Source organism: Colias philodice, chromosome 25 (assembly GCF_061535455.1).
Source record: "Colias philodice isolate Cphi_HAF_F1 chromosome 25, ilColPhil1 Martin Lab GWU primary, whole genome shotgun sequence".
NCBI classification, from domain to species: domain Eukaryota; kingdom Metazoa; phylum Arthropoda; class Insecta; order Lepidoptera; family Pieridae; genus Colias; species Colias philodice.
In genome coordinates, this window is record NC_143110.1 from 3,145,414 (window position 1) to 3,160,319 (window position 14,906).

The following is a 14,906-nucleotide window of genomic DNA, read 5'->3' on the forward strand; positions in this document are numbered from 1 at the left end:
ACAATGTCAGTCAGATCTAATGTGACGTCATTGGAATACACATAAATTCATTATGTGGGGAGAGATTTGTTGGATAGGTTAGACTTGTTTGACGGTGTTTTAATTATATGTTTACTAGGTTTCCGCCCGCAGCTTCGCCCGCGCAGTCAAAGAAATACCCGCATAGTTCCCGTTCCCGTGGGATTTCCGGGATTGCGTCATTTTCCCGGGATAAAAAGCAGCCTATGTCCTTTCTCGGGTATCAAAATATCTCCATACCAAATTACATGAAAATTGGTTCAGTAGTTTAGGCGTGATTGAGTAACAGACAGACAGACAGAGTTACTTTCGCATTTATAATATTAGTATGGATTTATGCCTACTTACAATTTTACAAAGAAGAAATGTAATGAAATGAAAAGAATGTATTGTTGCATAGCCGATAGAGAAAGCATATTGTAGATCGACCAGTAATAATATTGTAGAATTTTATATTATATCGTTCTTCCCCTCAATGTAGATAGAAAATTGTTAGAATATCAAACAATTAATAAAAAATCATATAACATTAAAATACATGTCTCTAAAGTCTCTTTCCTGTTTCCCCCCCATTTTTTGAACTTATAGGTACATAATAAAATTCAAATACCTTGATGATGTTATTTAATTTATAATTAATTGTTTCAGTCATGAGCCGGAAGGCGGCGGGCGGTGCGGCGAGGGGCCGCTAGCGCGCGCCATGCAGCCCGCGTCACCGAAGCGGCACGCGCCGGCGCAGACGCACGGTGAGTGGCCGGCCTTATTTTGTTCTAAGGGCTGCTATTCACGCGCTGATGGTTTGTGATGCTAGATTAGAATTGGATGTTAATGAATGGATGGGATTTACGGTGTTATGAGGGGAAAATGAAATAAATATGCCTATAACCTAACCTAAAGACCTAAAAACAGCAGTAGAAAAGAAGCATTGTACAAAATTAATTAGTAAAACTACATATTGATAAAAACTTATTTTTGACTTCAACGCTTCAACTTCACTTCATGTGACTTCTGTGTAGTATTTATGTACCCTCTCTCGACAGACGGTCGTTTGATATCATTTAGGCAGCTGTCGTTAACGGGAAGGAAGCCTTAGAAGTTAGAACAAAATTATTTTCATTGAAAATATATTTTTTTTCTTTATACTTGTGAAAATGTTACGACTTTTCTTTTCAAAGTTTCCTTTTTCAAATTAAAATCGTTCACCATATTAAATTCTATCCTCTATATCACCTTTTTTTATGTCTTACTGACCATTATTAATTCCGATCGGTTCAGCAATTACTTCCGAACACAGATATTAATAGGTGATAACGAGCCGGTGGGGTTAACGAGCAAGACGCGGCAACCCGCGGTGATTCGTGCGTTCCGTGAATGTCATTTTGATTGAACGAACGCCTTGATAAGTATGGATGCTGTAAAATGATATGTTAATTAGGTAATTAGGTGCAGAGGTTGCGCGGTGTTTATAGTTTTCCGACTTGGGTATTGTGTAGGGTAGTTAGTTGTATGTTTTTGGTAATGGGTTGGAGGGAGAGCGGCAGAGTAAATATTTTTGGACTCTCTTTATAGGGATACAAGCGTGTGACTATTTAACAAAATTGATAAACCATTCTGCAGCCATGCACAGTGCACTCTCTATGAGTCATAACAAATTATTATCAGAATGAAAACAATGGATATTATTTTTTAGTAAAAAAATAGTTTCGCTGTAATGCTTCAGACGTGAGACAATAGAGAATATCTATTTCATATAATAATAAGGTTTTATAAGAATGATTGTTAAATAAAATGAAATAACTTCTTCGTAGAAATATTTCAAGTAACAAGAATTTGAATACAAAACATCTTCAATTAAATATTTTTTACAAGCTCAAATAAGCGGACTCACCCGTCATCACAGTAATTACACATATAATGGTGCAAAAAAACAATGACAGGAAAACACAATCCAAACAGAAACAGACTTCCGCGTCAGGACTCGCCTCCCATCGATACTCAGTAAAAATAGCGGGAAATTACGGATCGATTACAATTAATTTGCATACACCAGGACACCTGTTTCTGCCAGTTTAATACATATTAATCTGTTTTTCTTACTAATTAGTATACGAGTATACGACCATATACGGCCTCACAGTTCCACAGAACGTATTAACATATTATTCCCCTATAATCGCGTTTTCTAGTCGCTTCTCGGGACACGCCGGACGTCGGTTTAGCATTCTGTATGTGCGACATGCAAATTTTATATTAATAAAATCATTTATATTCGTCAAGCTGTACCCACGGATGACAATGGTGCTTCTTGAAAATATTTTATTGGGCCCTAAATTATAAATTTTTATGTCGTCCGTCAGAGCGGCTGGCGTTTGGCGAGAACTATTTTAGTATCTCACGTGATATATCATGCTCTTTATTGAACAATGAACTTATGAAGATGAGAATGAATTATGGAAATTGTGTGTCGTTTTGCATTTCATGTGTTTAGTCATAGTTTAATGAAAACGGTTTCTTGGTAGGTTGTTTATGATTAGAGTGCTGGATAGTTTCATATAAAACATTTACTAATCCTCGGTAATTTTGAGATAAAATGAGTGTTTATTTTTTATCAATTGTTCCGCATAGTGACTTCGAAAATAAGAAGTAATTGCTCTATCAATTTTCCTTATTGTCTTGAAAAAATCTTCGTTAAGATTATGAGGTATCTGAAGCTTAAATATTTTTATATTTAATTATGTTTTGTAATTGCTATTTTCTGCTAGGTATATTATTCAAAAGAAAGTCGTGATACTATATATATATATTTTTTACAGTCATTATGTACGACTCACTCAAGAGCAGATGAACAAATTTAAAAAAATTTGTTGGATTTAAGCAAAAACATATGCGTTTGATCTCGACTTTAATGCCACAATGAGCTTGCTCGCTTTTCTCCCACAAATCATCAAAATATTATATACTAGAGGTCTGCCCCGGCTTCGCCCGTGGTACATATTATTATTTCGCAATAAAAGGTAGCCTATGTCCTTTCTCGGGTATCAAAATATCTCCATACCAAATTTCATGCAAATTGGTTCAGTAGTTTAGGCGTGATTGAGTAACAGACAGACAGACAGAGTTACTTTCGCATTTATAATATTAGTATGGATTAATTATCCGAACTTGTCAAACCAGTACCGAGTTTTACCCTTGGCAACACATTTGGCGATTCATTTTTATTTTTAAGATAATAAAAGTAAGTACATAATTCCAGGCACATCCCAAGACCCGTCCACGCTGAAGGTCCACCTGCCCAACGGCGGCTTCAACGTGGTCCGCGCCTCAGCAGACGAGGACGTACGTTCCGTGATCAGATGCCTCGCGGCGAGGCTAGCTGCGGGCGAGCGTGTGTATGCAAGCTGCTTCGCGTTAAGGGCTAGGCGGTTGACTACCGGCAAGGTGGGTTGAAGTTTGAACTGTGGTCTAAAGAAGTATATGAAAATGTTGTTGATGTTAAAGATAAATTCTAATACGATAGCGGGTTGTAAACGCGATTTGCTCTGAATGAAAAGCAGTACCTACGTCCGTAGATACAACAAGTTTTGTTATATGATATAAATAAATCGCGCGTTGGACAAATTATTTTTTTTTATTACTACAAGCTATATATTTTATAAACAATTGTGATTGCATTCTATTGAATAATGATTACTTAATGGTTATTGTTTAAGTTCTAATTAATGTATTCAAGTTTTAATGAACTTTGCAAATGCACGTGAACTTCACGTAATCAATTACAATCAAAAATTCAACTTTATTGCAAATGTTTTTAAAGCGATTCTGAAATCCTATCCACTTTATGCAAAGGTGGAAGACTAATTATTAATGTATTTTCCAAACGAGTTCGCATAAATTCCATTAAATTCATCTCGAATAACCCAGATCCGATGGATCCACCAAGACACCCCGGTCTCCGAGCTGCTGGCCGCGTGGCCGGCGAGCGAGTGGCGGCTGGAGCTGCGCGTGCGCTACCTGCCCGCCAACCTGCGCGACCTGTGCGACTCCGATCGTGTCACCTTCCATTATTACTACGATCAGGTGCGTTATTGTGATAAGAAAGTTCAGAGCATGGAAGAAAGATTAGTCTGGCCATTTATGGTACTAGGACCGCGTCACCTACTATTACTACTACCAGGTGCGTTATTTAGGTATAGGTAAGAAGTATAAGTAGGGTGAAAGCAGGGAAGAAAGGTTGGTGCCCCTTTTTTATAGTGGGGAAATCTATTCTTCTAGCTTAATCTAATCTATGCTATTCTAGCCATTCCTATGCTAGCTATGTAAGCCATTCCTTTATGTATTTAAATAATAATTTGTATATTGGTACGTTCCAGGTGCGACATGACTACCTCAACGCCAACCATCCGATGGTCGACCACGACTTGGCTATACAGATATGTTGCTTGGAAATCAAGTGAGTACAATAATTATAAATGTTATAAGTGGGATTATATTGTGATTTTGTATTATTCTTTTTTAACGATTTATTTCTATTATTATTGACAAACTATGTTTTATACCATCTTCAATATGTAAAGATTGGAAGACATACGTAGATGCTTCCATAAAAGCTGATATTTTAAAAGCAATCAAACGTAATCACGAGCTTTTTTCTGGAAATACTAAATGAAGCAAAACTATTATTTCAATCCGACCCTGTACAGAAATCTACACAGTCTACACTCAGAGTAATTTTTACCCATTTGTACTTTTTTATCTATTTCCAAAAGTTTCATCATTAAATGCTTCTCTATATTCCAGATACTTCTGCAAGGACATGCAAATATCCATGGACAAGAAGTCGAACATCGAGTATTTAGAGAAGGAGTTTGGCCTGCACAAGTTTGTGCCTAAATCCGTGCTGGATGCTATCAAACCGAAGGTGCTCAAGAAGTCCATACAACAGCAGTTTAAGAAGGTATGTTATTTGGTAGTGGTATTGTTTTGTCTTAGAGAGTAATTTATACAGAGAAAATTGTGCAAAAAAATTATGATAGGAGTTATTTTTGTAAAACGCCTATTGCAAGCTATACAACATATAAATGCTACGAAATGAAGGCTCCCCACCAGCATCCCACTACCTATTCACCTTGTTCATTCTGTTCACAAGCTTCATATTGTTCATCATGTTCACCTTGTTCATCCTGTTCACCTTGTTCATTCTGTTCACCTTGTTCATTCTGTTCAGTCCGTTCACCTTGTTCATTCTGTTCACCTTGTTCATTCTGTTCAAATTGTTCATCTTGTTCATTCTGTTCACCTTGTTCATTCTGTTCACCCTGTTCACCTTGTTCCCGCAGGTGGTCGGCCACCTGAGCGACGCGGACTGCATGCTGAAGTACGTGGAGACGATGCACACGCACTACGGGTACGATAGAGAGACGTTTACGGCGGCGCTCGGCTCCGGGTGGGCGATACCCGTCGAGCTCGCTATCGGGCCCGATATCGGTGAGGATGGGTGTTTTTTGCCCGTTTAGTTGTTTGATGCATATTAAATTGTGGGCTAAGAAAATATTGTAGTGTTGACAACTTGACAGGACTTATTTTGTAATGTTTCTTCAGAAAATAGCGTACCTTTTGTTTGTTTGTTAATTTTTTTCATGTATTTAAGACTTCTTAAACAGATTTTCTATTTACTTATAAGTACATACTTTAAAAGGGTCGCCGTGGTCGTTCTAGCTACTTTCTGACAAACAAACAAATAGTCAATGGACTAGGAATTTTTTGAATACTTTTTGTGCGTTTACGTGTGTACATTTTAGAATTTGTAGTATAAATATTTCCTCACCACAGATATATCATACGTATCGCACAAAGCGGGCGAGCCGCCGACGTACACCAAAATAGCGTCGTTCAGCGACATCATCGCCGTGCAAACGCTCAAGTCCAACTGCACGCAACAGTCTCAGACGCAGGTATTTATAGGCTATATTTTGAACTACCCTCATGTTTGGAATCCATTTATCAGAGGTGAAAATATATAACATGTTTTCAGTTTTTTTTTATATTATTATCATGACTGTTATTCAATAAAATATTCTATTTTAATGAAAGTAAACTGCCTGGAAAATTAGTCTGTAATACTTTGATTAATCGCTCTATTAATTGGCCAAAGCATTTATTCATAGCTAAGTTGTTCTTCATTGATTCAATTTATTTATTATATTTCTATAATACTGTTGTACAAACAAATTAAACTTTTATTCAAGTAAAAAATCATATTTTCTTCGCAGAGTGGATCATCATGCGGTAAAGCTGCGTTACAGTTACGAGTTAAAGGCGCAAGTGAAACGCTAACTATCACGTGCAGTAGTGTTGATGTGAGTTTATATTATATTATTAATTATTAATTTAAGTTAGTATACTAGTATGTAGCCGCGGATTCGCCTGGCTTGAATGGATAAATATCGAATGTCGTACTGGAATAATGTTATTGATATAGTAGTAAGTTTTTAATTTTAAATTTATAACTAACGTTTTAATTTTACAAGATTATAGAATACGTAGTAAAAATCTTTATTTGATTATACCTGTACACTCTAGTTCTGGGTTAGTGTAGGAAAAGTGTAATCCCAAAAAATATATGATGTAAATACTTAATATCTGTGTTCTTTGAACAGTTCTATGAAATTTAAATATCATAAATTGTACTAACTAAAATTTAAAGAGAAAATTTTATCTATATTGCAGGCTGCAGAAAGCTTAGCGGATCTAGTCGATGGTTATTGCCGACTCGTGACTGACTCGCAGACGTCACTGTGGAACAGAACCAGTATGTATATTTTTTACTAGCTGTGTCCCGCGGTTTCACCCGCATTGCTTCGCTCCTGTTCCTCCTAGGGTGATGATATATAGCCTAACCTTTCTCGACAAATTGGTTATCTAACACTGAAATAATTTTTCAAATCGGACCAGTAGTTCCTGAGATTAGCGCGTTCAAACAAACAAACCTTCAGCTTTATAATTTTAAGTATAGATTACTTCTCTGGTATCTAAATACTGAATGAAATATTATTTTTCAAGCTACCGTTTGGAAACAACTCAACTGTCAATGTAAAAGTAAGTTTTACAGTAGATAGTTTTATTACTTACTAGCGGTCCGCCCCGGCTTCGCCCGTGGTACATGTTTACGTTTTCTCTACGTAAGAACCATCCTCGTACTTCAAGGAATATAATAAAAAAAGAATTATCGAAATCGCTTCAGCCGTTCTCGAGTTATGCGCTTACCAACACATTTTGCGATTCATTTTTATATATAAGAAGATTCTTTGGTAAACCTTTCGCTATTATTATTTATTTTTATTTTAACATGATTATTAACGTTTCTATGTGCAGTAGTTTTGTCAGTATTTTTTATTAACTCAGCATTAGTCAGTCAAAATATTACTGGCCAAATTTGACAGGATACGAGACTATTTCAAAGTTCCTACTACTATACAATTTTTAATTAAAATTTTATTTATAATTACGATCTAAATTTCCAGCGGAAATGAGCAGCAGTTCGTCCGAAGGTAAAACCAGTTCTTGGGAGGGGAATACCGCAACAATACTGTCTGAGGATTACGCTGAGATCGTTGACGATGACGCTGACTATTCTACTCCGGCTGGTTAGTTTATTTTTGATGAATTTTTATAAAAGAAAATATAGATTTGAACAATATTGGCATCAATTTGGCCTTGATATTTGTATATTTTATTATTTACTAATAATGTAAGGCTGTTTATCTGTGTGCATTATAGGGTTGTTGAGGATTCCTCTTCCGCTTCCTCATAATGCGGAAGTTCCGCAATATTTTGGGTTCCTCTACCGTTACCGCATCCTCAAAAATGAAAATAAAAAAATCCTCTTCCGCTATCGCTTCCTCATAATTTAGAGGAAATTTATGAGGATGCTGATCCGATCGGGCGGCGAATTTACAAAGCCTATTTAGACTAACTAGATATGTATTTGAGTTACGAGTCGGGCTCTACTAACGAGCAAGAGTAGAGTCTTACCGAAATATTTATATCTGCGCCTAACACTTATCTCTAAACATAATAATATAACATTTTCTCTCATACTCAGAAGAAACATATATTTTACCAAATTATGTGTGTCAAAAGTCATTTTAAATTAAAAAACAAACTAGTTGTTTAAGCTTACATAATATCTACCAGTTAGTTTTTTTTTTTGTGGAAATCGCCTAATGTCGCTTCTGGCACTGAGATACATTAAGTTTTTTCGAGTAATATTCATAAACAAAAGCTCATCTGAGTCCGGCTCGTGACTTAAATAGTATAGTACTTAGAGGCTTTGTAAATTCGCGATCGGGCGAGCTAACCTCCCCTAACCAAACATCAATATGTACAGACAGGAGAATGACTTTTGTTTTAATTTTTAATTTTAAAAGTTTTTGTTTTTTAATTAGGTATGATTATAATTTCCTATCATCCTCATCCTCATCCGCTTCCTCATCCGCATCCTCTTCCTCAAAAAAATATCCTCTTCCTCATCCGCATCCCCTAAATTTGTGTGTGAAAATTCCTCTTCCTCCTCCTCTTCCTCATAATCACTTCCTCAACAACCCAAGTGTGCAACGCTTTAAACGACTGATCCGATTTTGATGTATTGACAGAGATAGACTGAACAAAACTATAATTATAGTAGTTACGCGATACACGTAGTTCGCACGGGCAAATCCGTGGGTAGAAAACTAGTATATGATAATTTTGAATTTTGGCACGAGTTGGTATATAACTTTTAATGTATTCATGAAAATGTATTTTTTCACAGTTCGTGACTACGAGTTGGTTCGTAATCAGATTGAATTAACCGGAATAATTGGCGAGGGGCAATTTGGTGATGTTCACAAAGGTAAGATTATTCATTTGATTGATTTAAAACATAAAGATTAATATTATAACTGATGTTAATTTAATAGTATCGTCGTTTGTAATTGTTACCATGTCTTATATCAAAATGTAATGACGTCAATAACTTATTATTTCATTATTCATATTAAAATGATATTAAAATGGGTAGAATTTAAAACATATACCTTCATTAACCGTCTCTTAAGGAAATAATTTAAATCATTTCTATTAACAACTATCCCTCATAGTTTTTCTAATTAAAAATAGTTGTTTTAGGAAATTATTTTAATTAATTTCTTGTACAACTATCCTATCCTTAAATTGCTTAACACTTATTAATTGTTTAAAGCACTATCCTGCATATTTTGCTCGTGTGTAAACCTTATTAATTACCAATTATCATAACCTAAAGGTACATGCAAAGTGACATCAGCCAACCATCCCTCCCTACGCCGACAACTCGCGATACAAAAGCAACAAGGGAAAACTCCCGCGGGGGAATATGTATTGCCCGTAGCGGTGAAAACTTGCAAGATGGACGCTGATTTGGACACCGCTGAAAAGTTTCTCGAAGAGGCTTGTGAGTATATATTATAAATTAGAATTAATAAATATTTTGCACTAGCAGTCCGCCCCGGCTTCGCCCGTCGTTTTCTCTACATAATGACCATCCTCGTACTTCAAGGAATATAATAAAAAAAAAATATCTAAATCGGTCCACCCGTTTACGCGTGATGCCGTGACCATCAGGAAAATGGGTTTAACTTTTATATATAAAATACTGGCTAGAGCAAGCAGTCACACGTTCTTTGCCGGCCTTTTAATCCATCAGGCCCCGGAATCACAGACACAATAGAAAATCTATTGTGTCGCGGTCGGATCTGACCGTTCGGGGCTCAGTGGGTTAAGGACAAATAAGAATTGGTTTAGCTTTGATCCTGTTAAGTTTAAAATTATTTTTCATTTAAATATAATGTGCAAGTAAATTATAAAGTCCATGAACATTATGATAGACTCCACGAATGACTTCTCAAAAACGAAACATTTTCTACGAAACATGGCCATTCTACAACATATTTATCCATTAAATTTCCAGATATAATGCAACAATTTTCACATCCGCATATAATCGGTCTAGTGGGTGTGTGTAGCGCGCCGCCGATATGGATTGTGATGGAACTCGCTACTTTGGGAGAAATGAGGGCGTATTTACAGCAGAATTCTCATAGGTATGTTTGGGAAAGGGGGATTTAATTAGAAATTTACATTTTAATGTGCTTTTAGACCACCTTACTACACTTCGTTTTTAACTGAAAAAATAATATGCAACGTTTAATCTGTTATGAAAATATGAACAGTTCTGAAACAGAAAAATTAAAACTAAACTGAGAAATTTACCAAACACATTACACAATACAGGAATAAGAGCTATTACGCACTGTCGACCAGTCGCCGGCGACTCAGTCGCCGGCGACTGAGTCGCCAGCGACCGCCGCGTTGTGGCGACGCACAGGCGACTGGCGGTCGCCGGCGACCACTAGAAGCACGGCTTCAAATGGGAGCGTTCGCACTGCAAGCAACTGTCGTAGCGACTCTTGTAGGACCGGATTCTGCACGAATGTACTTATAATACTGTCGCTCGGCTTGGTTTCCTGCCCCTAGTTTCTCTGTTTTGGTCACCGAGAGACTGAGTCGCCGGCGACTGGTCGACAGTGCGTAATAGCTCTAAAAAACAAACAAGCCTGTATATGTATAATAGTTAATGTAACAGAAATGATAGAAAACGTCAAATTTATTTTTTACAATTGGATAGTTTCTTAAAGACAACCTTAATTCTGGAAACTATTGCTATAAGTCAAACTTGAATCTAAAATTAATCTTTCATATCGAATTTATTTTCCATATTCATTGGAGTCTTATACACACTTAAAGTATCTATTATATTACAGATTAGAAACATGCACGCTAGTGTTGTACATCTACCAATTATCGACTGCGCTCAGTTATTTGGAGAGCAAGAAGTTCGTACACAGAGACATCGCCGCGAGAAACGTACTAGTCTCCACTCCTACTTGTGTTAAGGTACGTAGTTATAATTAAAAACAAAAAAATGAACATACACACATATAATTAGATAAAAGAAAAAATATCACACACACAACTAATAATATAAAAAGAGCGTGTAAGCCGAGCACACGTGTCAGAAGTGAAACTTCTTTGGCAAGATTGAGATTGAAGATGAAGATTCAAAGATACTAAAATCATCGTCTTACTCCATGACGTGATGGTATTGCCATGAAGTGACCTTGAAATTTTACTCTGAACGCGCCTAAAGAAGTTTCACTTCAATATAAAACTATAGAAAAAATGGAATATTTTGTTTATTCTGTAATCCTTTATGCAAAGGTTAATGCAAAATTCTACTTGGATAGGTATAAAGTTGCAGTTTATGAACACATTGATTTTCACAAAGATGCATATGATCAGAAAATATCTGACCATAGAACAAGATTACTATTTGTAAATACATTCTATTATTTCTTATGAAATTCTGTATGTATACACATTCGCACAATGTGTTTATACACATTCCGATATATTATTTTAAAACGTCTTCATAATATTTATATTTATAAATGTTACCATATTATAATAAAAAATGTTGTGTGGTTTTATGAAACCATGGTAAAAGTGAAACTGTTCAAACGGTTCCGAACACTGCTTTGTGTTAAACACAGACCAAAAAGTTTGAGACGATGTAATAAAAGTTTCACTTTAATAATGTTATAGGCAAGTCTGCTTTAGCTTAATCTGTTATCAAGATTTAAATTATTCTCTTTAAATAATTACAGTTAGCGGACTTCGGCCTATCAAAGATGGTAGAAGATAAATCTTACTACAAAGCGTCGCGCGGGAAACTGCCTATAAAGTGGATGGCACCAGAGTCTATTAATTTTAGACGATTTACATCTGCTTCGGATGTCTGGATGTTTGGTAAGTTCTTATTCTTCTTGTTTTCTATTTATGCCATTTTATTAGAAACTCTAACTTTTTCCATAATAATATAAAAATCAAGATGGGAAATCTCAATGTTTTTGAGAATTTCTGTGACCTTGCCGAGGTCAGGGATGGTCTCGAAGGATCAAATTGTTGTTTTGATAGTTTATAATTATTTGCATAGATTTCATATCAAAATTCGATGATAATTGCTCTTTTCACACTATTTGCCGGGTCCAGACTGGTGAAACGTAACATGCAATGTAACATTCTGCCTTTCATTGCATGTTCGCTGCTGGTGTGGACGCATAGCGCGCTCATAACGCGCATTCACTACGAACATCCCGCGTTCGTCTGTTTCCGCCATTCTGCCGCGAACACGGCCCTTCGATACACGTTTTTTTCGTGCGCGTCAAACCGGTAGATCACACGAAGCATGGAGTCCGAAGACCACGTTCTTGCTATGACGATTATCAGTACTTCATTATTAATAATACATCAACTCATGAAAACACGCCGAAGACCCTTTCTTTTGCTCATTCCACGCAGTCTCGTCCTCCATATTCGTTGCGTTCTCAAACGACCGTCCACATTGGCTGCTCCGCGCACACAACGCGCCCCTTTGTGTTCGTCGAAAAACCGACAAATTTCGGATCGCTCCGCGCGCGGCTTGTAATGCTCGTAGCATGCGCGTGTAATGCACAATTCGCGCACGCAAGACGTCCAAACTATGAGAAATTGTTACAAAGTGTGTTACCTTTCATGATACATTGCAGCAATGTGGAGGGTGAATTCTTTCATTGCATGTTACGTTTCACCAGTCTGGACCCGGCATTACAGAATTTCTTATCACTATTACTTGTAATTTCGGTATCACAATTACTGTTCGTACGAGAACAATTTCCACCATACGCATAATATTTGAATTAAACCTAACTCAAAGACCCATTTACCCTTCAGGCGTTTGCATGTGGGAGATCCTCATGCTGGGCGTCAAACCGTTCAGCGGCGTTAAGAACAACGACGTTATAGGCAAGCTTGAGAACGGGGAACGTCTAGCTTTACCCCCCCGTTGTCCTCCCCGCTTGTACTCGTTGATGTCCCGGTGTTGGGCGTACGAGCCTTCGCACCGGCCCACCGCTTCGCATTTAAAGGAGACGCTCTTGTGAGTATATGTGCCCTGTCCGGGACCTGGCCGTGCCCTGGCCGGGCTCTGACGTGATCTAGCGGCCGACCGGACCACGGTCCGGCCAATTATCTTTAATTAGTTTTCCACCAGCGGTTTCACCAGCGTTTTCATACAAAAACCCGCATGGTTCCCATTCACATGTTAAAGTCTATATATGAATGTGTGTGCCTAATTTCATGAAAATCGGTTCAGCAGATTTTGCGTGAAAGAGGTAACAAGCATACGTACTTTCGCATTTATAATATTAGTAGAATTAGACAAAATATGTAATTTCGCTTTCATCAATAATCTATACTATAATAATATTATAAAGCTGAAGAGTTTGTTTGTTTGTTTGCTTGTTTGAACGCGCTAATTTCGAGAACTACTGATCCGATTTGAAAAACTCTTTCGTTGTTTGTTAGCCCATTTATCGAGGAAGACTATAGGCTATATATCATCTTGCTAAGGCCAACAGGAGCGGAGCACGGCAAGTGAAATCGCGGGGAATAGCTAATTTATTAAAAATAATTATATAAATGTGTGTATAGCGAGTATTATAGTAAGATTGGACAAAAAATATAATTTCGCTTTCACCAATAATAATTATTATTACAATATACAGCGAGATCTTACAAGAAGAGCGCAGTACCGCGTGGGACACGATGCGGCGCGAGAACCGGCGCGTGGCCGCCGCGTCCTGGGGGGACCACCCGCCGCCCAAACCCACACGACCCGCTAACAACCTCACACGTGAGTATTGTGGGTTAAAAATGGGAAATAAGGTGGTAGAAGGGGAAGATTGATTGGTCCTTCGAGCCGGATTGTAATGTAAAATGTGCTTAAATCATTAAGGAATTTTTTGATAGATATATTTTTGAAGTAAAAACTTCTTTAGCGGCGTTGAGCACTTTTTCTGTAATGGGTATAAAATCTTAAACTCGCGTCAGGACACGTGACCCAATGATATTTTATGTATAGATACGTTATATACTCACAATATATCCAAAAAAAATGCTTCATATGCAGTGTCAGGCACACACAAATACAATTTTCATTTTACTTAATTTATTACATTGACAGACTGTATAAGAGAGATGGCTCTAATAAAATGATATAAACAAAAAAGACAAAGATAGTTTGTCACTTCCGCGCAGGTGTAAGCAAAAGTCATAAGAATTCGCCAATTAAATATAAATAAACAAATAGTTGCCATGGTAATTGGCATAGACTAACGACACAGAAGGTTCAATGTTATAGAATATAGATGTTAGGTTTCCTGCACAAGTAAATAAATGTGACAATTTCATTTACTATTTTATGATTATTATGATGTCGTATTACAATGAAAAAAAAAAAATTTTTTTTGAGATATAACTGTATTAAGTATTTATTACTAGCTGTGGTGTTCGTTTTCGGTCATCATCATTTCACCCGATAAACACCCACTGCTGACAACACAAATAAAATTTATGTTCAATAGCTATTTACAGAAAAGCAAATAGCATTTTTCGTCAGTAGCGATAATCTTTTCTTTAATGTTTACGTATATTCAACATCATTTTATTTTTATTTATCATTTTATTATTGCAAACAAACATTTTTGGCATCACGATTTCATTGTATATAATAAATAGCTATATTTGTTAATTATATGCACTGGATGTAAACTGTGGATTTAAATATAAAAATAATCAAGTATTTACCCAAATCGAAATTAATAAAATAACCGTTCTATTTTCAATAATCGTATCTACATGATAATCTTTGAACACAGTGTACGCTAGCTTTGTCACACTAGTGATTGAAGCAATGTTTTATCCCTTTCATTATT

General features: G+C 36.5%; 1 protein-coding gene across 7 annotated transcripts in view; it reads left to right on the top strand.

Annotated features, from left to right (window-relative positions):
• The window catches only part of Fak (protein tyrosine kinase 2 Fak), a 153,842-nt gene that overhangs the window by 130,238 nt on the left and 8,698 nt on the right, over window positions 1-14,906 (top strand). For all 7 annotated transcript variants that reach the window (XM_089710765.1, XM_089710766.1, XM_089710764.1 and 4 more), the window contains 17 exons: window positions 667-764; window positions 3,272-3,456; window positions 3,940-4,095; window positions 4,389-4,468; window positions 4,816-4,972; window positions 5,355-5,502; window positions 5,848-5,969; window positions 6,288-6,374; window positions 6,745-6,826; window positions 7,539-7,661; window positions 8,828-8,908; window positions 9,320-9,487; window positions 10,004-10,136; window positions 10,857-10,989; window positions 11,760-11,901; window positions 12,865-13,069; window positions 13,698-13,825. In XM_089710765.1, the coding sequence (XP_089566891.1) occupies window positions 667-764; window positions 3,272-3,456; window positions 3,940-4,095; window positions 4,389-4,468; window positions 4,816-4,972; window positions 5,355-5,502; window positions 5,848-5,969; window positions 6,288-6,374; window positions 6,745-6,826; window positions 7,539-7,661; window positions 8,828-8,908; window positions 9,320-9,487; window positions 10,004-10,136; window positions 10,857-10,989; window positions 11,760-11,901; window positions 12,865-13,069; window positions 13,698-13,825 (2,228 nt within the window). The remainder of the gene's footprint in view (window positions 1-666; window positions 765-3,271; window positions 3,457-3,939; window positions 4,096-4,388; window positions 4,469-4,815; window positions 4,973-5,354; window positions 5,503-5,847; window positions 5,970-6,287; window positions 6,375-6,744; window positions 6,827-7,538; window positions 7,662-8,827; window positions 8,909-9,319; window positions 9,488-10,003; window positions 10,137-10,856; window positions 10,990-11,759; window positions 11,902-12,864; window positions 13,070-13,697; window positions 13,826-14,906) is intronic.